The following is a 26,074-nucleotide window of genomic DNA, read 5'->3' as shown; positions in this document are numbered from 1 at the left end:
GCCACGAGTGCTGAGGGCTCGCGGATCTGATGCTGGCCTCAGCCGTCTGTTTCCCACGGAGGGTCGAGAAAGCTCCTGGAGGTGTGGTGCTGGGGTCCCCAAGGCCTTCCTTTCGAGAAGCATAGCTGACATCCCACGAGTAAACGCAAGATGCTGACCTGCATCTCACGGGTCTTGTTTTGCAGGTTGAGACTGTATCACGGCAGCCCCCGAGCCCTCCTGCACCCGCTTCTCCAGGACCCCATAGAACGTAAGAGACGAGGCCTGGCCAGGCCTGCTCCTACTGTCCTCAGCAGCACCTGTTCGTCATTTGACTTTCCTGAGTGTTAGAACCTCATCAGCTTAGCTGAATTGTTACTAGATTTGGGGAACATGTAACATTGGGCTTGCAGTTCTGACATAATTTGAACATCAGAGACACACGAGCCTATAAGGATGGTGTAGCCGTGTGAAGACGACCCCATGGGGGCCACCTGGTGGGAGGGCTGTTGGCCTCCTTGCCCCTGGGGTAGCAGCTTTGCCCCCACGTGAAGTAGTGGCTGTCCATCACTGCCCAGCGGCTGTCCCAGGAAGCCTTTGACCGCGAAGTCCGTGGGTCATCTCCACCACAGCAAGGTGTCCAGTGGTGCCAAACGAGAGTGGCATCTGCAGGAGCACCTGGCATGCATGGGCCCCGTGCGGAGCGGCCGGGCTTAGGGCAGAGTGGGCTTCCTGCCCTGCCTCTGTGGCTTCTCCTCCCGAGCCGTCAGGGTACCCATGGGAGGGACCTGCGGCCCCCTGGCTGCTGGCCGCGTGGAGGGTGGACGGAAGGGCGTGCGGTGAAGCGGGGGGGTGGGCTAACAGGCTGTTTCAGGGGCCCGTGTGGGCTCTGCTGGCCCTCGGGAAGTGTGGACGGGGGCCAAGCGGTGAAGGTGGGTCTCTTTGGCGTGGTGGGGGGGGATGACTTTCTGTCTCTGCGATGTTGCCCAGTTTCCGATGGGCACCCAGCCGGTGTGAGAAACCCAAGCCTACCCCGACCCATCCACTCGCTCTGAATTTGGTGAAAATCTCACGATAGAGGAACAATCGGTCAGAAACTTGGTTTTGTTGATACAGACTGGCTTTTAGGTTATTTCGCAATTGAATTTAATCATTAACCTGCCAGCGTTTTCTCTCCTGAAGTATCCTTAGACTCAGCACCTTTCCAACAGCAGACACAGCCCCCAGGTTGGTTCCAGGCCCACGGATCTGGGCGCTGGTGGAGGGTGTGGGAGCCGCGGCCGTGTGAGGGGGGCCTGGGGAGGGACCGCCACAGGCTGTCAGCTCATCATCTCAGGGGCATTTCTAAAAGTGCAGGGCTGTTTTTCTTGGATGGATAATGCAGTCACATGACCCAGCATTCAAAGTACTGAACAGTATGAAAAGGTTCAGGTGAGGTCTCCTTCCTCCTCTGCTCGGCCCTTCACCTGCACCACAGGTGACCTTCCTCTCTGGGATCTTGTGGGTCCTTCTAGGTCCTCTGATGACACACAAGCACACGTGCACTTCCCTGTTCTGTTTTTGCCCCCGTTTACTTGTCCCAGACGTTTCTTTTTTCCCTTAATGATTTATCTTGGAGGTTGTTTCATATCAGTACCTAGAAAGCGTGCTCATTCTTTTTTTTTTTTTTTTTTTTTTTTTTTGCGGTACACGGGCCTCTCACTGTTGTGGCCTCTCCCGTTGCGGAGCACGGGCTGCAGACGCGCAGGCTCAGTGGCCATGGCTCATGGGCCCAGCTGCTCCGCGGCATGTGGGATCCTCCCGGACCAGGTCACGGACCCGCGTCCCCTGCATCAGCAGGTGGACTCTCAACCACTGTGCCACCAGGGAAGCCCCGTGCTCATTCTTTTTACAGCTGTGTGGTATTTCATTGAATTGCTGTTTGTGATTGAACCAACCCACCCCAAATGGACCCTTGGGGCAGTTCTGTAAGAACAGAGGGTTGAAGGCTTTGCTGCAGTGGACATCTGCCATTTTGCAAGTGTGCACGTGAATCTGTAGGGTAAACTCCCAGAAGTGGGATTGCTGGTCTGAGGGCCTGTGCATTCACAGTTTTGTGTTATTTCCCCTGTTTGCCCTCCATAGAGGTTGTACCAGCGTGCTCACCAGCCAGCCATGTAGCAGAGTGTCTTTCAGGGTACTTAACATTTTAAAGTAAGCACATCCCATGTTTGGAGTGGTTAGATATTAAATATCTGGTTTTCGATAATATAGTTTTGTTTTTCTAACGAATATTTAGTTCTTTTCTTATGAAATCACAAAGCACGCCTCAGGAGGTGGTGAGTCCCCTATCAGTGGAGGAAATCAAGCCCAGGCAAGACGGACCATTTGATGGGAATGTGTTGAGGGCATGTCTGTGGTCCCTCCCAGCCCAGTTTCTATTGACGCCCTTCCGTCCACTTTCCCGAGTGCTCTGTATCTGAGCTCTTCCCAGTGGTTCCTTTCTCTAGGACGCTTTCCCTCTTCCCACTTCCCCTAGCACGTTATCCGAACCTTCCTTGGGGTTCGGATCTCGTTCTCCTGTGTGTTATGGATGTCGGCATGCTTGTGTCTTAGTCATCCCAGAGGAATGGTCCTTCCTTGAGGACAGGACTCTGTCTTGGAGGCCACTGGCCACCCAGGGCCTAGTCCTGCTGCTTTGTGGGTCTTGACGGATGCAAGGCTGAGACTGAAAGGGATGCAGGCCTCTGGTCAGAGGACCTTCTAGGTTCCCTCTGATTATGGGAGCAAAAGCGATGCCTGACTTCACTGCTCTTGGGGAAGAGGTGAGTGGAGAGATTTTGTTATGTCGGATCAAAAACAAGTATCTCTTTAGTTGCAGTTTTACCAGTGAGAGTTATTTAAGGATTGATTCGTTTTTGCTCTTCGGCTGAGCAAACAGAGCAATTCCCTTGTCTCCCTAGAAAAATACTTTTCCTGTTTGTTGAGTTCTTTTCCAAGATGCTCAATTTATTGGTCGGTTTGACCGAAGGTGCCTTGGTTCGGGCTGTCACAGGAGGTGTTTTCTCCCTCAGAAAACAAGCACATGACCCTCATTGAGAACTGCAGCCTGCAATACACGCTGAAGCCACACCCGCTCCTGGAGCCCGTGTTCCACCTTCTTCCCGAGAACCTTCTGGTGTCTGGTCTGCAGCAGATACCTGGTCTCCTTCCAGCTCATGGAGAATCGGGTAAGGGCTCCTCTGTTTCTGTCCACTTGGTGAGTCTCTGTTAGTTCATGGTCAGACCTTGCAGGAACTGGGGCGAGGGCTGGCTGGGCCCCCCAGCAAACAGCCTGGTGGTGGGGGGAGGGGGAGGAGGGGGAGGGCAGCAGTGTCGTCTCATTCGCAGCCCCTTCCTGAACACACCTCACATCCCTCAGGTCATCTCTGCCTTCTCTACTTGAGAAATGCTTTCATAAGACAAATAGCCCATGTCTGTATGACTGTGGCCAGAAAAACCACTGTTGCTAGATCCCACCCTTACAGGACCACCATGTCAGTGGCTTAATTATTATCAGTTTTTAATTGTGGTAAAATAGACGTAACATAAAATTTACTGTTTTAACCATTGTCAAGTGTGCAGTTCAGGGGCATCCGGTACATTCACACTGTTGTGTAACCATCCTCCCCGTCCACTTGCAGAGCCTTTTCATCGTCCCAGACGGAAACTCTGTCCCACTAGATGCTGACTGCCCTTCCCCTCCCCAGCCCTGCCCCCGCCTTCTGCTCTCTGTCTCTATGAGTTGACTCCTCTAGGGACCTCCTAGGCATGGAATCCTCCTACAGCATTGGTCCTTTTGTGACTGGCTTATTTTGCTGGCCATAATGTCCTCAAGGTTCATCCCTGTTGTTCTGTGTGTCGGAATTTCCTTGCTTTTTAAGGCTGAATGGATGGACCACGTTTTGTTTATCCATTTACCTGTGCATGGACACTTGGGCTGTTCTGCCTTTCAACTTGTGAGTGAAACTGCTCGGTTACTTTGGAACTGAAATTCATGGGACAGGCTCAGGGCTGTGTCTGGGTGTGTTTTAGAAGTTGATTCTCCTGGTGGGTGTGGGTCAGCCCTTCACAGCCACGAGTCACTGTGAGGGCTGCTCTCCTCTCAGGTCCTGCCGACGGGCCTCCCTCCTCGGTCTCATGCTCCCCCTGAGTACTCTTGGGGGCTTTTTCCCTGGCTGTCTGGGAGAATCCAGGAGGAGGGACCGCACCAGCCTCCCCACCTGGGGCTGCTGGAACCTCTGGTCTCGGTGGGCCGGCTGCAGCTCCCATCCAGGAGGGGCAGGATGTGGCTTTGGGTGTGAGTGGCTGGGGAGGAGATCTGGGAGGTGCAGAGCGTTTGGCTCAGAACAGAGACACTCAGGACCCGAAGAGACGGCTCAGCTCCAGGAGGGAGAGTGTTTGTCTCGGTGACGATGTCCCTGCGTGTGGCCTGGGCGCTGTGGTCTTGTTATCTGAGTTCATGAACTCCTGGGACGAGTGCACGGTGGTCATCACCATCACGAGGTCACTGTTTCTCCAGCATCTCGGAGAAGAGACGATGATACATGAGAAATGACCAGTTAACCGTGAACAGGAGCACGTCCTGGGCGGGGCATGGAGGGGATCCCAGGTTTGGATCTGCCGTGGGTCACCAAGCTCTAACCCTCCTGAAGCCCCCCATAGGCAGCGGTGTTGCCCTCTGCGATGCGCCTGTGTTCACCCAAGAGGGAGGGAGGAGAAGTTAAAAGTTACAGGCAGGCAGAGGGAGAACCTCCTTCCTGGTCGTGCTGTTGGGATTGAGAGGGCGCAACCTGCATCCGGCTCTGAGCCCCCCTCCCACTGGTCATGGGGGCGCTGTCAGCACCGCTGTGACTACGCGGGTATGTGCGCACCTGCGGGGAGCTCAGCTTCTGTGAGTCTTTCTGACCTGGGATTCTGGGAATTTAAACAGAATGTTCTCGAGGCCTGAGGTGTATCCATCACCAGTGGGTGTCAGTAGAACTGCAGATAAAACCTGAAAGTACGGAAGCGGAGCTCGGGCCTGCTTCTGGGTCCCTCCTGGAAAGCGAAGGAGAAGCTCAGATGCCCAGACAGGCCCCGCGTTTGTTCTCAGCACCTCAGGTCGGACCGTGGGAGTCAAGGGCCGTGTTATAGAGAGGAGTTCTGGATCCAAGGAGCGTGAGTTCGGCTCCGATTCCTGAAGTTCGTGTTTTCGGAAGAGCTGAGCCCCTCTGGCCTCCGGTTTGCCTCCCTGGAACGGAGCGGCTGGCACTGGGCACTTTTAATAGATGCAGGTTGTGCCTGTAAATGGCAAAGATGGAGGACAGTTTACGTTGTTGTTGTTTAAAAACAAATGGCCGGAATTGGTCTGGTGGGCCGGCAGGAGCTGCCGTCACCCGTGCAGGAGCCCCGCTTGCTCCTCGGGGGAGGGGCCGAGGGCAGCCTCCCCTCCGTCCCCGAGACCGTCTGGGAGCAGAGACCCTGTTGCTCAGCCCTTTCTGACAGCGGTTATTGTCTCCGTTATCATTTCTGCCCAGGATCTTACGGGCTTTTGTGACTCATCTTTGAAAAAGGGTTTCTTGGCTGGATACTGTTTTATGGCCCTGAAAGGGCCCAGGCAGGGACTGGTGCTGGCGTCCGTGGTGCTGGGAACCGGGGATCGCTTGTCTAATTTGCAGAGGGTTTGGTTATATTTGGGTACCGCGTTGGGACTCGGATATTTGTTCCTTTGTAAAATGCCACAATACAGGAGGAGTGAGTTGTTTTCCACTGAAATGTGGACTGAGGTCACTGCAGGTTCACACGCGGTTTTAGTTAAGTGGGGCAGCCTCGCAGCAGCTGCAGGAGGTCTGGCTGGCAGGGGTGGTGAAGGGCGCCCCGGGCACCTTGCTGGGCAGTCAGTGCAGGGGGCTCACTGCTGTCAATCACCCCTTGTCCCCTGCTTGGCCTGGCTCACTGCCGCTGCTCCCCGGGATCCCATCCTCCCTCCCTCCTGTATGTCGAGCATCGCCGTGCCAACTCTGTGCCGTGCAGGGCAGTCCCAGGGCCAGCCCGCCCTGCCTGACCCACCAGCCCGCTGACTCCAGCCCCGGCTTTGTCATCTGTTAAACCCGAGCTCGGCAGTGCTGTCCGCGGAACTGACTTGCCCGTCTGCCCCGTGGCGGCCTCCCCTATTGGTGTGTCCCCGGGCCCGCCCTCTACTTACCTACCTGAGGTGGTTCCCCAGCCCCGACCTGCCGGCGCTGCATCTCAACAAACAACATCAAGGTCCCGGGTGGGGCCCCGCACCCCAAGCCTGAGCACCTTGTGTAGCGGTGGGGTTCTCCCCCCGGGCTTCCCAGGCTGTGCTGACGGCCTGCCCTCCCCAAGTCTGGGAGCGTGGCTTCTAGATTCCCGGAGTGACCGCGGTCCCCTGCAGAGAGGGAGCGAGGGGGACAGGGCTTCCCGCTGCCGCTGAGAGCCGGGGGCTGGTGATCCTGCAGCCTAGACCCCAGTCCTTTGCGCCCTCTTAGGCCAAGGACAGGTTCAAGTGACAGAATTAATCTTTACTCAATGAATTTGGTAAGACTAAAAGTTTTCCCTTCCAATCTCACTCCTAGAGAAAACCACTGCTAATAGCTCGGTGTGTGTCTTTTATACACTAATTGAGTCATTGACTCATTCACTTATTTGTGGATGGCTCAACACGTATTTGTAGAGTAGATCCTGTGCGTGGCAGGCCCGTGCTGGGGCTGGGGGTGCAGCCCTGTATTCCCAGTGGAGCATCAGGGCATCTTTCCCAGATGAAGGTAAGTGAGGGCCAACCTCACAGTCTAACCACGGTCCTCACGGGCAGTGGGAGGTGTTTCAGAGCCGGTGTGGACCGGCTCAAGCTCATTTCCACTCCTGCCTAAATCGTTCCTAAATTTCGCTTGCATTCTGTTGCCTCTGTTGCATTCTGTTGCAGTGTTCTCTCTATCTTGTGAGGTGCATTCTGGCGAACGAAATACCCTCGGCAGGAGAGCCATGTCCCCGGGAGGCTGGGGTCTGCGGGTGGGGGGACGTGGTTAGGGCCTAGCAGGGAGCTCCTTGGGCATCTCGGGTGTTTCCAAGCGCTTCCCTGAAGGGTGTCGCTAGGGAGGGGTTCTAGCGGTCCCCATTTTCTCTGCAGTGCATTCAGGGGAGTCTCAGAAGAAGATGGATCGTTGTGCAGTAGGGTTTGTCTTCCCACGGGAGCACTGCTGTTGCTGGGAGTTGCAGCCTTGTCCAGAGACTTGGCAACAGATCGGTGAAAGCTTGACCCAGTTACAGAGCACGAGGGTCAGCAGTCCCCACCACCGGGAGGTCAGCTCTGCTGAGGCCCCTTGTGTCTGTCCTGGCTGCTGACGCTGGTCGGTTGAATGACTGAATGACAATGTCAGACGGCAAAGCTGTGCTTTGTGGGCGCTGCTGGAATGTTGGGGAAGAGCCCTGAGGCCGGCGGTGGTGCGCCCGCTCTGCTCCTGGCCCCGTGTGATGGCTCCAAGCCTCTGCTGTGGCCGGTCTCCTCTGTAACATGGGGACATTATGAGGACCTGCCCAGAGAGGGACACAGGGAGGGTCCAGCGAGCGTGAGCTGCTGTTCTTCGGTCAGGCAAGTTCTGCCTTGAGTTGAGCCAGAAGGCTCCTCCGACGTGGCCACCCTGTGGCTGCCGCAGGACATCTGGGAGGTCGGATCTGTCTCCTGTGGGAGGGCCCTTCAGGGCTCTTCTTTCTTCACTCGCGGCTTCTGGAAGCTTCTGGAAGCTTCCAAGCCAGGCTTGGAACTGGGCACCTTGCGTTGGGAAAGGCGTTGGTTCTGGGTTTTCCTTCTGTTCCTGTGGCAGCCTGCAGACGGGGGTCTGGCTGGTGGCTGTTCTCTCTGTTCCAGTGCTTGTTGACCGTGGAGTGACCTCTGGCTTGGGGGCCAGGCAGACCCTCTGCGGGAGCAGCCCCGGGGGGAGGGCACTCATTTCCCACTTACGCTTCTCTGGAAGCAGGACTTGACGTGGGGGGAAGGTTAGCAGGTAACATGTCGGGGTGTCCCTTTGGGGTTGGGTGATTTTGCTGCTCAGCACGGGACTGCTGGGGAGAGCGTGTTGGGTGCAGCCCGTGTGTCCTTCCCTGTGTGTTCAGTGGGCGCCCCCAGGCTGCTCTCTGCCCCAGAGATGAGAGAATGGGGTGTCTGGGGGGTCCCGGCTCCCTGGGCTGAGTGATGGAAGCCCAGGTGGGGGGCAGGGTGAGAGGGTCCCGACAGCGTCAAGGCTGAGAGTGTGTGTGTGGGTCCTGAGTGTGGGGTGGGGGGAGGTAAGGGGGTCTCACCAGGAGTACAGGGATCTCAGGGGCCGCGGCTACCTCCCTCTGGTGGAGGGGCGTGGCCGCCTTACCTGGACCCCCACCCCCGTGACTGCCCACAGAGCCCTGGGCCACTTGAGTCTGAACACATGTTTTGGCCAAGAGTTTAACTGCGATCAAGAGGAGGGGGATTGTTTGGTAACCAACAAACGAGCCTGTCCGTGCTTTAAAGCAGCGAGCAGGGTCATGCAGCTCAGGGTCACGGAAAAAGGCAGCGGTCCCGTGTTAAAAATGCTGAAGTCACTGGAGGAGGATTGCAGACACATGAATTAACTTGCAGAATGCAAATAATATGGAGTCTGCAAAATAAGGGAGTGACAAGCATTGTTCACGCGTCCCTCCCACTTCCCTCTGCTCCGTCTCTGCACACTCACCTCCTGCTCTGAGTCCCACCAGCATCGCTCCCTGAAATCCTGCAGGGACAATCTGTACCTCCTCCTGTCAGCGGAGGCCCCGGGTTCCTGCGCCTTGCTGCAGGAGGTGGACCGTTCGCCCTGCCCTCCAACCCCTCCCCACCCCCCGCCCCCCGCCGGCCCCGACGGAGGCTCCCAGTTCAGGATGTGCTTTGGACACTCGCTTGACCATTTCATGAAAGGTTGCAGTTTATATATTTCTGCACTTAAAAAAAATCGTGGTAAATAAAATAGACGTGTCATAAAATGTACTCTTCTAACTGTTTTTCAACATGCAGTTTCGTAGCGTTAAGAACGTTCACATCCTTGAGCAACCCTCCCTCTCTAGAACGTTTTCCTCCTGCAGAACAAGACTCCGCACCCATGAAGCGCTAACTCCCCACCCGCCGCCCCCCAGCCCCTGGCAGCCTCCATTCTCCTTTCCATCTCGGAATTTGACTAATTTAAGTACCTCATATAAATGGAATTATCCAGAACTTGTCTTTTTGTGACTGGCTTATCTCACGCAGCATAATGTCTACAGCGTTCATCCACATTGTAACATATGGTAGAATTTCCTTCCTATTTTAAGGTTGAATGATATTCTGTTGTGTGGATGGACCCCATTTTGTATGTCGGTCCATCTGTGGATGGATACTGGGTTGTTTCCACTTTTTGGCTACTGTGAATAATGATACCTGCGCTTTTAATTGGATCTGATTCATCAACTGACCTGCTTTAAACGATTAAAAAATGATGAAAGGAATACATAAACTTTCTCAGAAGTATCAGTCAAACCTAGCGCAGATTTGTGATAGGGAAGGTACAGAAAGCCACAAAGAGGGAAATAAAATAATCTGTGATTACTGCCTACAGATATACATGCATAGGCCACCATCAAAATGTCTATAAATAACAAATGCTGGAGAAGGTGTGCAGAAAAGGGAATCCTCCTACACTGTTGGTGGGAATGTAAATTGATACAGCCACTGTGGAGGACAGTATGGAGGTTCCTTAAAAAACTAAAAATAGAGTTACTGTATGATCCAGCAATCCTACTACTGGGCATATATCCAGAAAAGATGGAAACTCTATTTCGAAAAGATACATGCACCCCAGTGTTCATAGCAGCACTATTTACAATAGCCAAGACATGGAAGCAACCTAAATGTTCATTGACAGGGGAGTGGATAAAGCAGATGTGGCACATATATACAATGGAATATTACTCAGCCATAGAAAAGAATGAAATAATGTCATGTGCAGCAACACGGATGGACCTAGACATTATTATACTAAGTGAAGTCAGAGAAAGACAAATATCATATGATATCACTTATCTGTGGAATCTGAAAAAATATACAAAGGAACTTATTTGCAAAACAGAAATAGACTCACAGACTTTGAATACAAACTTAAGGTTATGAAAGGGCAAAGCGGGGGAGGGATACATTGGGAATTTGGGATTGACATATACACACTACTATATATAAAATAAACAACAAGGACCTACTGTATAGCACAGGGAACTATATTCATTATCTTGTAATTATCTATAATGGAAAAGAATCTGAAAAAGAAATATATATATATATCTGAGTCACTTTGCTGTACACCTGAAACATTATATATCAGTCATACTAAAATAAAAAAAAAAAAACAAGAACAGAGCAACTTCTCCAAAAAATGATATACATGTATACATGTAAATGCGTATATTTTAAATAAAATTGTCATCAAATGGACTAATAACACACAGGTGTTTTTGTGTGTGTGTGTGGTACGCGGGCCTCTCACCGCTGTGGCCTCTCCTGTTGCGGAGCACAGGCTCTGGATGCGCAGGCTCAGTGGCCATGGCTCACGGGCCCAGCCGCTCCGCGGCATGTGGGATCCTCCCAGACCGGGGCATGAACCCGCGTCCCCTGCATCGGCAGGCGGACTCTCAAACACTGCGCCACCAGGGAAGCCCATAATACACAGTTTTATATGTTGTTTTTTTCACCTACAATATCATGATTACTTTCTGATTATTAAATAATCTTAGAGAATATGATTTGTTTCTCATTTTATCTGAATGAGCCACAGATTATTTAAATTCTCCTATTACTGAGCATCTGGTGGTTTCTTATTTTTGACTCTGTTATAAATAATGTTCTAATGAGCATGCCTGCAAGTAAAGTTTGCTTCCACTTTGATATATTGCTAACTAGACTCAGAAGTCGCATTACTGGGGCAGACGGTGGATATGGACATTTTTAAGGCTCTTGACACACAAAGTTAGAGAAAATTGCCTCTTAGCTGTACTGATTTATAACCTTTCAGCAAGGTAGAGTGTTCCTTTCACCACAGTTTCATCAGCATTGAGTCTTTTTTTTTAAACATCTTTATTGGAGTATAATTGCTTTACAATGTTGTGTTAGTTTCTGCTGTATAGCAAAGTGAATCAGCTATATGCATACGTATATCCCCATATCCCCTCCCGCTTGCGTCTCCCTTCCACCTTCTAGGTAGTTGCAAAGCACCGAGCTGATCTCCCTGTGCTATACGGCTGCTTCCCACTAGCTATCTGTTTTACATTTGGTAGTGTATGTATGTCAGTGTTACTCTCTTACTTCGTCCCAACTTACCCTTCCCCCTCCCCACGTCCTCAAGTCCATTCTCTACCTCTGTGTCTTTTTTCCTGTCCTGCCCCTATGTTCATCAGAACCATTTTTTTTTTTTAGATTCCATATATATATGTGTTAGCATATGGTATTTGTTTTTCTCTTTCTGACTTACTTCACTCTGTATGACAGTCTCTAGGTCCATCCACCTCACTATAAATAACTCAGTTTCGTTTCTTTTTATGGCTGAAGAATGTTCCATTGTATATATGTGCCACATCTTCTTTATCCATTCATCTGTCGATGGACACTTACGTTGCTTCCACGCTCTGGCTATTGTAAATAGAGCTGCAGTGAACATTGTGGTACATGACTCTTTTTGAATTATGGTTTTCTCAGGGTATATGCCCAGGAGTGGGATTGCTGGGTCGTATGGTAGTTCTATTTTTAGTTTTTTAAGGAACCTCCGTAGCGTTCTCCATAGTGGCTGTATCAATTTACATTCCCACCATCAGTGCAAGAGGGTTCCCTTTTCTCCACACCCTCTCTAGCATTTACTGTTTGTAGATTTTTTGATGATGACCATTCTGATGGGTGTGAGGTGATACCTCGTTGTAGTTTTGATTTGCATTTCTCTAATGATTAGTGATGTTGAGCATTCTTTCATGTGTTTGTTGGCAATCTATATATCTTCTTTGGAGAAATGTCTCTTTGGGTGTTCTGCCCATTTTTGGATTGGGTTGTTTGTTTTTTTGATAATGAGCTGCTTGTATATTTTGGAGATTAATCCTTTGTCAGTTTCTTCGTTTGCAAATATTTTCTCCAGTTCTGAGGGTTCTCTTTTCGTCTTTTTTATGGTTTTCTTTGCTGTGCAAAAGCTTTGAAGTTTCATTAGGTCCCATTTGTTTATTTTTGTTTTTATTTCCATTTCTCTAGGAGGTGGGTCAAAAAGGATCTTGCTGTGATTTATGTCATAGAGTGTTCTGCCTATGTTTTCCTCTGAGAGTTTTATAGTGTCTGGCCTTACATTTAGGTCTTTAATCCATTTTGAGTTTATTTTTGTGTATGGTGTTAGGGAGTGTTCTAATTTCATTCTTTTACATGTAGCTGTCCAGTTTTCCCAGCACCACTTATTGACGAGGCTGTCTTTTCTCCATTGTATACTCTTGCCTCCTTTATCAAAGATAAGGTGACCATATGTGCGTGGGTTTATCTCTAAGCTTTCTGTCCTGTTCCATTGATCTATATTTCTGTTTCTGTTGCCAGTACTGTCTTGACCACTGTAGCTTTGTAATATAGTATGAAGTGCAGGAGCCTTATTACTCCAGCTCCATTTTTCTTTCTCAAGATTGCTTTGGCTATTTGGGGTCTTTTGTGTTTCTATACAAATTGTGAAATTTTTTGTTCTAGTTCTGTGAAAAATGCCATTGGTAGTTTGATAGGGATTGCATTGCATCTCTAGATTGCTTTGGGTAGTATAGTCATTTTCACGATGTTGATTCTTCTAATCTAAGAACATGGTATATCTCTCCATCTGTTTGTATCATCTTTAATTTCTTTCAACAGTGTCTTATAGTTTTTTGCATACAGGTCTTTTGTCTCCTTAGGTAGGTTTATTCCTAGGTATTTTATTCTTTTTGTTGCAATGGTAAATGGGAGTGTTTCCTTAATTTCTCTTTCAGATTTTTCTTCATTAGTGTATAGGAATGCAAGAGATTTCTGTGCATTAATTTTGTATCCTGCAACTTTACCAAATTCATTGATTAGCTCTAGTATTTTTCTGGTGGCACCTTTAGGATTTTCTATGTATAGTATCATGTCATCTGCAAACAGTGACAGTTTTACTTCTTTTCCGATTTGGATTCCTTTTATTTCTTTTTCTCCTCTGTCTGCTGTGGCTAAAACTTCCAAAACTATGTTGAGTAGTAGTGGTGAGGGTGGGCAACCTTGTCTTGTTCCTGATCTTAGAGGAAATGGTTTCAGTTTTTCACAATTGAAAACCATGTTGGCTGTGGGTTTGTCATATATGGCCTTTATTATGTTGAGGTAGGTTCCCTCTATGCCTACTTTCTGGAGAGTTTTTAATCATAAATGGGTGTTGAATTTTGTCAAAAGCTTTTTCTGCATCTATTGAGACGATCATATGGTTTTTATCCTTCAATTTGTTAATATGGTGTATCACATTCAATGATTTGCATATATTGAACAATCCTTGCATCCCTGGGGTAAACCCCACTTGACCGTGGTGTATGATCCTTTAATGTGCTGTTGGATTCTGTTTGCTAGTATTTTGTTGAGGATTTTTGCATCTCTGTTCATCAGTCATATTGGCCTGTAGTTTTCTTTTTTTGTGATATCTTTGTCTGGTTTTGGTATCAGGGTGATGGTGGCCTCGTAGAATGAGTTTAGGAGTGTTCCTCCCCCTGCTATATTTTGGAAGAGTTTGAGAAGGATAGGTGTTAGCTCTTCTCTAAATGTTTGATAGAATTCTCTTGTGAAGCCATCTGGTCCTGGGCTTTTGTTTGTTGGAAGATTTTTAATCACAGTTTCAATTTCATTACTTGTGATTGGTCTGTTCATATTTTCTATTATTTCCTGGTTCAGTCTTGGAAGGTTGTGTTTTTCTAAGAATTTGTCCATTTATTCCAGGTTGTCCATTTTATTGGCATATAGTTGCTTGTAGTAATCTCTCATGATCCTTTGTATTTCTGCTGTGTCAGTTGTTACTTCTCCTTTTTCATTCCTAATTCTGTTGATTTGAGTCTTCTCCCTTTTTTTCTTGATGAGCCTGGCTAATGGTTTATCAATTTTGTTTATCTTCTCAAAGAAACAGTGTTTAGTTTTATTGATCTTTGCTATCATTTCCTTCATTTCTTTTTCATTTATTTCTGATCTGATCTTTATGATTTCTTTCCTTCTGCTAACTTTGGGGTTTTTCTGTTCTTCTTTCCCTAATTGCTTTCGGTGTAAGGTTAGGCTGTTTATTTGAGATTTTTCTTGTTTCCTGAGGTAGGATTGTATTGCTATAAACTTCCCTCTTGAACTGCTTTTGCTGCATCCCACAGGTTTTGGGTCGTCATGTTTTCATTGTCATTTGTCTCTAGGTATTTTTTGATTTTCTCTTTGATTTCTTCAGTGATCTCTTGGTTATTTAGTAGCATATTGTTTAGCCTTCATGTGTTTGTATTTTTTACATTTTTTCCCCTGTGATTGATATCTAGTCTCATAGCGTTGTCATCAGAAAAGATACTTGATACAATTTCAATTTTCTTAAATTTACCAAGGCTTGATTTGTGAACCAAGATATAGTCTTTCCGGGAGAATGTTCCATGAATACTTGAGAAGAAAGTGTATTCTGTTGTTTTTGGATGGAATGTCCTGTAAATATCAATTAAGTCCATCTCGTTTAATGTGTCATTTAAAGCTTGTGTTTTCTTATTAATTTCATTTTGGATGATCTGTCCATTGGTGAAAGTGGGGTGTTAAAGTCCCCTACTATGATTGTGTTACTGTCGATTTCCCCTTTTATGTCTGTTAGCATTTGCCTTATGTATTGATGTGCTCCTATGTTGGGTGCATAAATATTTACAATTGTTATATCTTCTTCTTGGATTTATCCCTTGATCATTATGTAGTGTCCTTCTTTGTCTCTTTTAAAAGTCTTTATTTTAAAGTCTATTTTGTCTGATATGAGACTTGCTACTCCAGCTTTCTTTTGATTTCCATTTGCATGGAATATCTTTTTCCATCCACTCACTTTCAGTCTGTATGTGTCCCTAGGTCTGAAGTGGGTCTCTTGTAGACAGCATATGTATGGGTCTTGTTTTTGTATCCATTCAGCAAGCCTGTATCTTTTGGTTAGAGCATTTAATCCATTTACATTTAAGGTAATTAGCAATATGTATGTTCCTATTACCATTATCTTAATTGGTTTGGGCTTGTTTTTTTTTTGGTTCTTTTCATCTTTTGTGTTTCCCACTTAGAGTAGTTCATTTAGCATTTGTTGTAGAGCTAGTTTGGTGGTGCTGAATTCTCTTAGCTTTTGCTTGTCTGTAAAGCATTTGATTTCTCTGTCGAATCTGAATGAGATCCTTGCTAGGTAGAGTATTCTTGGTTTTAGGTTCTTTCCGTTCATCACTTTAAGTATATCATGCCACTCCCTTCTGTCTTGCAGAGTTTCTGCTGAGAAATCAGCTGTTAACTTTATGGGAGTTCCCTTGTATGTTATTTGTTGTTTTTCTCTTGTTGCTTTTAATAATTTTTCTTTGTCTTTAATTTTTGTCAGTTTGATTACCGTGTGTCTTGGTGTGTTTCTCTTGGTTTATCCTGTATGGTACTCTCTGTGCTTCCTGGACTACTTTCTTTCCCATATTAGGGAAGTTTTCCATTATAATCTCTTGAAATATTTTCTCAGACCCTTTCTTTTTCTTTTGGGACCCCTATAATTGGAACGTTGATGCGTTTAATGTTGTCCCAGAAGTCTCTGAGACTGTCCTCAATTCTTTTCATTCTTTTTTCTTTATTCTGCTCTGTGGCAGTAATTTGTACCATTTTATCTTCCTGCTCACATATTCATTCTTCTGCCTCAGTTAATCTGCTATTGATTCCTTCTAGAGTATATTAATTTCAGGTATTGTGTTGTTCATCACTGTTTGCTTGCTCTTTAGTTCTTCTAGATCCTTGTTAAATGTTTCATGTATTTTCTCCATTCTCTTTCCGAGATTTTGGATCATCTTTACTATCACTACTCTGAATTCTTTTTCGGGTAGGTTGCCTATTTCATCATCATTTATTTGGTCGTGTGGGTTTTAACCTTGCTCCTTCGTCTGTAGCATTTTTTTTTTGTCGTTTCATTTTTTTTTCCTTTTTTGATGGGTCGGGCTGTATTCCTGTCTTACTGGTTGTTTGGCCTGAGGCGTCCAGCACTGGAGTTTGCAGGCAGTTGAATAGAGCCGGGTCTTGGTGCTGAGATGAGGACCTCCGTGAGGCCTCACTCCAACTGATATTCCCTGGGGTCTGAGGTTCTCTGTTAGTCCAGTGGTTTGGACTCGTAGCTCCCACTACAGGAGCTTGGGCCTGACCTCCGGCCTGGGAACCAAGATCCTGCAAGCTTCATGGCATGGTTAAAAAAAAAAAAAAAAAAAAAAAAAAGAAATCAAAAAAGGAGCAGTACAATATCAAAGAATAAAATACCAAATAAAGTTAGAAAGATAAAAAATATATTAGGAAAAATAAAACTGAAATTGAAACAACCGGTCACTGGGGGTTCCTCCTGTCCCCTAGGTGTCTGTGGTCCCTCACCAGCGCCTGGTAGGTGCCCTAGTTGTGAGGAGACATGAATTCGCATCCTCCTAGTACGGCACCTTGACTCCACCCCTCAGCATTGAGTCTTACGTCAATTTTTTTTAAAGTTTAGAATTGGCTTTCAAAATCGAAGACCTTGCATGTAAATATTTAAATAACCCTAAACATTTAGGAAGAGACAGACAGGACCAGAACGAGAACGATGACACTGATGGGGACGTAAGGGACAGACCCCTGGGGGTGTGTTTGCTGGGGAGCAACTGGCTTTGCCTTCTTCTTCCTGTGTCACCTTTGCTCCAGAGCCCATGGAGAATCTTCTCTAAATGCACGTGATGCTCTCCTCTCGTGGCTGCGGCCGGGCTTCCATGTACCTGCTTGGTGCGGGTGCTGGGCTGGATGCAGGGGCCGCCGCCCCCTTCTGTCCTCACGGAGCTCACGGTCCAGGGGTGCTTCTTGATCGGGGCGGGACTTCCCTCATGGTGCCAGCCCAGCCCGAGTTTCTGCTCGTTGCCGTGCCACGCTCACGCCTATGCCTGCGTGTTTCCACGTGGTTCAGGGTAAACCTAGTGAAACGAGAAATGACGTAGTGGGCTGTCCCCTTGCTGGATAGGAAGTCATGACAAAGGGAAGCCGAGTGCAGGGGACAGATGTCACTCTGCCTCAGGCTGTCTGTGTGCCCTGGATGGCCAGATTAGGGGATTTGTTCCTGGAGATGCTTTGGGGTAGGATTTGGACCGAAAATGAAATTTGCGCTTGTTTGATCTGTTTGGTGTCTGGGCTTGGACTGAGGTGGGCTCTGGCTGTGAGTCCTCTCTGAGCGATGCCCATGCCGCCTTCTCTGTGCTTGGCCTGCGGCCTGGACCCCCCGTGGGTGAGGGGACCGTCTGGTGGTTTTGTTTCTGCGGGTCATCCCTCTGAGCCTCTCATTGTGCAGGGGACACGCTCCGGAAGCCTCGCCTTCAGAAGTCTCTCACGTGGTACCTGGACGATTTGTTCTTCACGATGTATCCCTCCCTGGAGAAGTTTGAGGAGGAGCTTCTGGAACTTGTGATCAGCGATCACTTCCGGGAGGTACAGTCTTGGGTTGGGGAAGTTAGTCTGAACGGTGCAGGTGGAAACGGCAGGCGGAGCTGGGGAGCTCCCGGCCTCTCAAGCCCTCAGGTGGGTGGTCCAGCCCCTGGTGACACCTGTGGTCCTGTCTTTCGTCTCTTTGTGGCTGAAGAGGGACACTAGCCCATTGTCTTTATTTTTTTAAATTAAAAAAAAATTTTTATTCTTTGGCTGGGTCACGTGGCATGTGGGATGCGGGATCTTATTCCCCGACCAGGGATCGAACTCAGGCCCCCTGCATTGGAAGAGCGGAGTCTTAACCACTGGACCACCAGGGAAGTCCCATGAGCCCATTGTCTTAACTTTGATATTGACGAGGGTGCTGTTATCCTGAGACATTAATTAGCATTCACTTCGATGTAACTTAATCAGTCCTCATTTAAAAGTAGATTAAATCACCAAATGAGCATAGGAAAACCTGTAAAATAATCCACATTTACAAGGGACATTTTGAGGATGTTTCCAAGGAGACGACTAGGGATCTCAACCACTTTGCCCCATCGAAGCAGTTTACTGTGAGCGGTGCTTCCCCTAATACTGCTCAGTTTTGCCTGTGTGACGCTGTCCTGCAGACTCCGCACCGTGATGCCTCGTCCCCACTGTGGGCCTTTGAACACATGGCCCACTTTCGTGCATGTTCTTCTGGATGTGTGCACGACCCCTCTCAGGTATCATGTCTGGATCTGTGCACGACCCCTCTCAGGTATCATGTCTCAGTGCAGACCTGTTGCCCTGAGGGGCCGCCCTGCCCAAGCTGCAGGCAGCGTCCCCCTTCCTCCCCGCCGGGCGCGCTCTCTGACGCATCACCCTGCTTCGTTTCTCTGGGTGCTTGGCCCTCTCGGAGAGCACCTGGTTTCCTTACTGTTTACGGGTGGATTGTGGGTCCCTCTCTGGAGTATTTGCACCAGGAGGACAGGGACTTGGTTTGCTTTACCACTGCACCTGATGTGCCTAAAACAGTCGGCACATAGTAGGTCTCTAACATGTATTTGTGAGAATGAATGTGCGGTCAGCGGGTGCCCATCCTCGTGGTCTGTGAAGTTAGCAAATTGTTGACACACACACACACACACACACACACGAATGTGTGTACACGCACGAGTAAGGTGGTCTTTTCTTTTGCTCTCTACCCGTTCTGGAAAATGTTGTGCTGTGTAATGTAGTCTCATGTGAAGCAGACACGAAGCAGAGAAGAGGGCTGAGACAGCATCATACATTTTCTTGGCATAGTTCCTGCTGTTTTCTTATGGCTCAGAAAAGATTGTCTGAGGGTAGAAAGATGTTTAAGAGCATTATTGTGGAATTTTATATATTCCCATAAAGATCACTTTATTATGTGTTTTTACTCTCTTTGTATTTTTGTTCCCATCCAACTGGCAGATACTCCGTTATCACCTTCGTTTTATTTTCAGTACTCAGAGGCTAATGGGCTGAATTTACGTCTGTTCAGCATGATTAATGGGCAATGAAGAAAACTCGAAAATTCAGGGATCATTTTGCGACAATCACATAATTTAATAAACAGTAATAGCCTGGAGGAATATCCTTGCTCATTTGTTAGGGCGCCTGTATGTTGTTTTTGTTAAGATGAAAACACTTTAATATCCAGGGATCACTTTGGGGCAGACTTACTGCCTAAATATGCCCACTCTTCCTGCGGCCCTGTCCGCCCCAAGTCTCAGGTGTCTGAGCTGTGGGAGGGCAGAGGTGTTGAAGCTCGCTGTGTTCAGCCTTGGTCAGCGCCTGCCCTTGACTCCGGGACCTCTCACTTCTTGGAGCCCACTTGGAGCTCACTTCCTCTCACTGTTGGAGGTGCTAGGGCCCCTTGTTGCTGGTTTGCTGCGTCTTGAGAATCGTAGCTCAACCTTGGAAACCCGGAGCGAGAGTTAGCTGATTCAGGCATCTAAGGGATGTATTGCTCTACGAGATGACGCTACGCGAGAAATCCCCGAAGTACCTAGAAAATGGCCTGAGGCCAGTCTGCTCGGATTGGATGGTGCTTCCCTAAGCTCCGTCTGGTCTGGAATGTCTGAAACCTCTGTTCTAGTTTCTTCTCTCTGCTGGGGCTCTCTGCTGGGAGCTTTCCTGGCGAGCTCCCGCCCCCCTCCGCACCGACCTTATTCTGTGCCATGTGTGCTCTTCCCAGGCGGGCGGCCCGCTGGACAGTGGTGCCCTGGAGATCTTGGAGCGGCGCCTGTGCGTGGGCGTGCACAACGGGCTGGGCTTCGTGCAGAGGCCACAGGTGGTGGTGCTGGTGCCTGAGCTGGAGGTGTCCTTGACGCACTCTGCCAGCTTCAGCCGGAGAGTTGGCGCCTCTTCGAAGGCCAGGTATTTCCCCCGGGGTCCCAGGTCGCGGTCCGCGTGGAGTTAGGAGGTGCGGGTGGGCACCTGACCAGGGATCAGAGTGAAAGGAGCTGTTCTTACACGCGAGGTGTGCACTCATCCACCTGGGTTCTTGCCCGGTGCCTTTGATTCCTCTTGCTTAGTCGTCCCCATCAGGAGCAGACCTCAGTGTTGTGAGGTTGGAAAGATCCTGGTTTTTGTGCCACGACGGGTTTTGGAGTTAGCATAACAGATGCTTCCAGCTGTGGAGCCCTGGCGTGCTTTCCTCCAGATGCGCCCTGTGATCCCTTTCTCACATGACACAGAACCAGAGGGCAGTAAGTTCTGCCGCTCTGTTCAGTCCTGTGCGTCTCAAATCACAACAGAGACATCGCCTAGGGGTTCCATACGTGAAGCTGGACGGAAGCCGGCCTCGGAGGGGTACCTCCCTGGAGCCCTTCCGTCCTCCTGATACCAGTGCTGGCATTTTGGGAGAGTGTTGATTGCGGCACCTAAGAGAGGCTCTGGTCTGGGAAGTTACCTTGATGGCCAAACACCCAGAAGGGCTCAGTGCCATTGCTTGGGGGACTCACTGTACCAGACTGCAGCAGCAGCGCCCGGTGCCGCGGCGCCCGAGCTGATGGCGGGTGGGGTGCCGGGCAGCAGGAGCCCCGTCTGACACGCCCCCTCTGTGTGTTCTCGGCGCAGATCTGGAAACCACGCTCTGGTCTCGAGAAGCCGCCTCCAGCTCCCTGAGATGGTCTGTCAGCCCGCGTTCACCATCGTCTTTCAGCTGGAGTACGTGTTTAACAGCCCTTCGGGAGCGGACGGCAACGTAAGAACCATCCGCTTGTTTCGCGTGCCGCCTGGCGACGGGCTCTACGCGCGCAGAATAAGCATAGTCACCATTCATTTTTCTTCCGTTAAAAGCAGTGTGATTATTATTAACAATATGGATAACAAGCGTGGAATATGATTCTAGAAAACACTTGTTCCAAGTGATAGCTTTGCTCTAATCATTTCCCATCTTTATGGTAATAGTACGTACACTCTGCTGGCAGCTGGTATAAACAGTTCAATAAACAGGCATCATGCAGCATAACATCATTAATTCATGATTATTGAATCAATAATTATTTTGAAAGAATGAGACCATTTTAATGCCTTTTTCAAATAGTAAGTGTAGTAAAGCTTGAATCTGCACAAGAAGTGAATGTTTTCTTAGAGTGGACTTTGTACGTGTCCACGTCAGAACCAAGAGTAAGAATCTATAGGATTCAGTTGGAAGGAATGTAACAAAGAGACATCATTTACATCATTGATGCAGATTTTTCGGAAAACCCAAGTCATGCTCTTCTTAAGATTCAGATTTTTGTTTGAAAAAGCAAATATCAATTTAACAAGTAAATTAAAAATAAAAATAGGCCAACAAGACACCTTCTGTGGTGGTCAGTCTGCCCGCATCACCGTGCAGCTGAGGCAAGAGCAGGGGGCTGGGAGCGGTCTTGGGGGGCCTTTGGAAGGAGAATGGGGTGTCAGCACAGCTGCTGTGTTAGTTCCTGATGTCCTCTGGTAGCAGTGAACTGACCTCTCTGATGTCTGTGCCTCGTGTAATTCAGAGTCCTAATCAGGTGAGCAGACCCAGAGGCAGGTATTCTGAGTATAGGCGAAGGAATGATGTCCGTTGTTCTCACAAAGTTCTTGTTCCCAGCTCTGCTTTTCTTTCTTTGTTACCAGAAATTTCAGCTAAAATGCAACTGTATGCAGATATGCTTGTCAGCCCGGGGCAGGCCCTCTGGGCCTGGGGTGGAGCTTTACCAGGAGGGAGGGGCTTCTGGGGCTTCCCCATCCTGGGGGGAAGTTCGCCGGCTCAGGTGCAACATCCCTGGTGCTGCCACTGGGCGTGGGCAGGGGGTCGGTACAGAGGGAGCCCCTGAGGAGCAGAGGGCCTGGCTCTCCACTCATTTACGTTTAGATTGTGTCCCCTCGAGAACGTTAATTACAATTCGCTTGTGATTATAAAGCCTGTGTCCTGAAACTTTATGTCTTACCCAACACTTGATTGTTAAGTTTTTAACTCTTCACTGAAATGCTTACCCGCTGACAGGTGGATCCGCCACGCGCTGTTGCTTGTGGAGCTCTTGGAATGTGGCTTGAAATAGCTCATCAGTTCTTTTTGATGTGGAGGTTTATCTTAACATGGAATATTGGATTCCGTTTTACTGTCATCAAGTGTACTTTCTTCAGTGTAATCTGGAGAGGAAATGTTCCTGTGTCTGAAATGAATTTCCGCACAAATTACTTGCTGCATGGAACAGTGAGGATGGGTTAGCATTCCGGGGGTGAAAACCAAATCAGACATTCCCACCACAACCAGACTTAGACGTACAGGAGAAAACTAGCCTGATGCTGTCGAAATGGGCTCTCGCTCCTTCCCCGAGGAGTGTCCCAGGAGGGGACGTGGCCCACTGGGCCTCCTGCAAGGTCAGGGCTCGGCCTTGGAGGGACATGTCGCAGCTGGCATGCTCCTGCTTCCCTCTGCAGTCCATTATGGAGCGTGTCTTCGGGTGCATTCAGCCTGCAAATTCCTTTCTCCCCTTTCTTTCCTTTTAAAAAACTCTATGTGGTGGACATGCCAAGTGTAGACAAAAGCAGACCGGATAGTAAAATAAGCCCCAAGGAGCTTCAGCAGTTATCCACTTCGTGGACACTCTTGTTTTGTCCATACCCTCTTGCACAACCCATTTTGGTTCATTTTGAAGCAAATTCCAGTCATAATTGCATCTGTTTTGATTATTGTGAACATTTCGGCATATACGTTCTTTTCTTTAAGACCTTTTTAATTATAGAGACTTTCGAATATGAAGATAGAAGCGTACGACAAACCCAATGAATGTACCCATCGCCAGTCTCCGAAGTCATCAGCTCCTGGCCAGCCTTGTCGCTGCCTTTCTTTCCTGTCCGCATTCCTCCCAGATTATTTTAGAGCAAATCCTAGACCCCGTGCCATTTCCTCTGTGGACAGTGCAGGAGATCTTTCCAAAAGATGGGGGTAAAACTTCCCTGCAATACCATCGTCACACCTAAAAAATAAAACAAAGTTCTCGGTATCATCAGTCACCCAGCCTGCCTGGGTGTACGTTTTAAGTATTTTCCTCAATCAGAAATAGACCTTTGTGTGACTGTTCACTTTCAAGTGTTTATCTAGATCAGCGAGAGGCCATCTGGGCTAATAGTGCCTCCAGTTTATACCCAGTCACCTGAGTCTCAGAGGATTGTTTTGGTCCTGAATATTTTGGTAGTCATTAGACACAAACTAGAAAAAAGTTTTGAGAAGACACACCCCTTGTTTGTAATCTGTTAGCCAGAACGACTAAAGCCTTTGTGATTTGTCTTTGGGTTAAGTGTTCTTCTGATCCAGACAACGTACCTTCTAGAAACCTGAGTCCATGGGGACAGTGCACCCACAGCAGAAGGCCCGTTTGGAAATGCCGTGAGCTTTGCAAGTGTGGCCTCCAGAAACATTTGCTGTTTGAATAAAGCTGATAAAGCAGACTGCCTAGAACATGAGAGTGACGTGGAAAGAAGGTAGCTGTAAAAATAAACAGACCCAGTGTCCTTTGCTGCGTTTTTATGTCAGAATAAGTGCAGATCACCACGGGGCTGCGAGGGGTCAAAAGAGCTCTTTTCTGGGGAGTAACACAGCAAAATAACCCTCTCCCACATCTCTGGGGGGTAAAACTCTAATTTATTTATATATTTGCTCGTATTCTTTGAACAAAACAAGTTCATGTAACAGAGATTTGAGTGCTTAACATAGGTATCATGCCTGGATTTACTCTGAAAATTACATAAATTTAAACTTTCTAGAACTTGGAAATACAGATGTCTTGAGGGTTCTCTGGAGAGCTTTCAAAATAACCCCTCCTTGGACCCTGGAGCCAGGTCCGTGTCCTGATTGAGTCACCTTGCAGCTGTATACACATTGCAGCCATACATCTCGCTGTGCTGCAGCTTGAGGTTGTCACCATCAGAGGCCCCCCACCGAGCGCGCAGGACCTGCTGAGTTTCCGACTGTCTGCTTAGGTGGAGGTTGCTAAAGAAGAGGGGATTGGTGCAGAGTCTTCTATTTTGTCCTGAATGTTGGGTCTCCCTTATGGTTTTAGGAAAGATAACAACTCACTTTTTAAAAATTGTGTTATTTTTATTTGTCTTTTTTTTTTTTTTTTTTGCGGTACGCGGGCCTCCCACTGTTGGGGTCTCTCCCGTTGCAGAGCACAGGCTCCGGACGCACAGGCTCAGCGGCCATGACTCACGGGCCCAGCCGCTCCGTGGCACGCGGGAACCTCCCGGACGGGGGCGCAAAGCCGCGTCCCCTGCATCGGCAGGCAGACTCCCAGCCACTGCACCACCAGGGAAGCCCTATTTGTCTTTTTTAAAAAAATATTTTTTCATTGAGGAGAAATTCACATACCCTAATATGATTTTTAAAGTGTCCAATTCAGTGGTATTCTGCCTTTTTTTTTTTTTAAATGTCTTTTTTTCTTGTGGGAAAATACACATAAAATTTACCATCTTAACCATTTTAAAGTGTACAGCCAGTGGTATTAAGTACATTCACATTGTTGTACAACCATCATCACCATCCGTCCCCATAACTCTTTTCGTCTTGTAAAACTGAAGCTCTGTGCCCATTAAACAAACTCCCCATTCTCCCCGCCTACTAGCCCCTGGGAACCATGACTCTACTTTCTGTCTTTATGATTTTGACTATTCTAAGTACCACATGTAAGTAGAATCATACAGTATTTGTCCTTTTGTGACTGACTTATTTCACTTAGTATAAGTCTTCAAGGTTCATCCATGTTGTAGCATATCATAGAATTTCCTTCCTTCTTTTTTTTTTTTTTTTTTTTTGTGGTACGTGGGCCTCTCACTGCCGTGGCCTCGCCTGCTGCAGAGCACAGGCTCTGGACGCGCAGGCTCAGCGGCCATGGCTCACGGGCCCAGCAGCTCCACGGCATGTGGGATCTTCCTGGACCAGGGCACGAACCTGCGTCCCCTGCATCGGCAGGCGGACTCTCAACCACTGCGCAACCAGGGAAGCCCTCCTTCCTTCTTAAGGCTGAATAATATTCCATTGCATGGATAGACCGCACTTGGGTTGCTTCCATGTTTTAGCTATTGAGAACAATGCTACTGTGACCATGGGTGTACGAGTATCTCTTTGAGACCTGCCTTCAATACTTTTTGTGTATATACCCAAAAGTGGAATTACTGGATCATATGGTAATTCTATTTTTCACTTTTGAGGAGGCACCATTCTGTTGTCTACAGTGGCTACACCATTTTACATTCCCACCAACAGTCCACGTCCTTGCCAATGCTCATTGCTTTCTATTTTTTGGATAGGAGCCATCCTAATGGGTATGAAGTAGTATCTCATTGTACTTTTTTTTTTTTTTTTGTGGTACGCGGGCCTCTCACTGTTGTGGCCTCTCCCGTTGCAGAGCACCGGCTCAGGACGCGCAGGCCCAGCGGCCATGGCTCACGGGCCCAGCCGCTCCGCGGCATGTGGGATCCTCCCGGACCGGGGCACGAACCCGCGTCCCCTGCATCGGCAGGCGGACTCTCAACCACTGCGCCACCAGGGAAGCCCTCATTGTACTTTTGATTTGCGTTTACCTAGCGATTAGTGATGTTGGCCGTCTTTTCATATGCTTGTTGGCCATTTGTGTGTCTTATCTGGAGAAATGTCTAGGTTTTTTGCCAGTTTTTTATTGGGTTGTGGAGTTTTCTGTATATTTTGCATATCAATCCTTTATCAGCTATACGATTTGCAAATATTTTCTCCCATTCTGGGGTTTCCCTTTTTACTCTGTTGATATGCATTTCACTTCCAGCCTGTATGTGTCTTTGGTTCTCAGGTGGGTCTCTTATAGACAGTGTATAGTTGGATCATGTGTTTTTATCCATTCTGCCAGTCTCTGTCTTTTGATTGGAGAGTTTAAT

At 48.2% G+C, this 26,074-nt stretch overlaps 1 protein-coding gene across 1 annotated transcript in view; it reads left to right on the top strand.

Annotated features, from left to right (window-relative positions):
- NPHP4 (nephrocystin 4) overlaps positions 1–26,074 on the top strand; it is a 135,202-nt gene that overhangs the window by 25,037 nt on the left and 84,091 nt on the right. The window contains exons 6-10 of the mRNA XM_060013335.1: positions 186–250; positions 3,033–3,188; positions 17,565–17,701; positions 19,887–20,068; positions 20,771–20,897. Coding sequence (XP_059869318.1) covers positions 186–250; positions 3,033–3,188; positions 17,565–17,701; positions 19,887–20,068; positions 20,771–20,897 — 667 coding nt within the window. The remainder of the gene's footprint in view (positions 1–185; positions 251–3,032; positions 3,189–17,564; positions 17,702–19,886; positions 20,069–20,770; positions 20,898–26,074) is intronic.

This window comes from Delphinus delphis, chromosome 1 (assembly GCF_949987515.2).
Source record: "Delphinus delphis chromosome 1, mDelDel1.2, whole genome shotgun sequence".
NCBI lineage: Eukaryota > Metazoa > Chordata > Mammalia > Artiodactyla > Delphinidae > Delphinus > Delphinus delphis.
The sequence above is the reverse complement of the archived record's forward strand: the minus strand, read 5'-3'. Positions and strand labels throughout refer to the sequence as shown.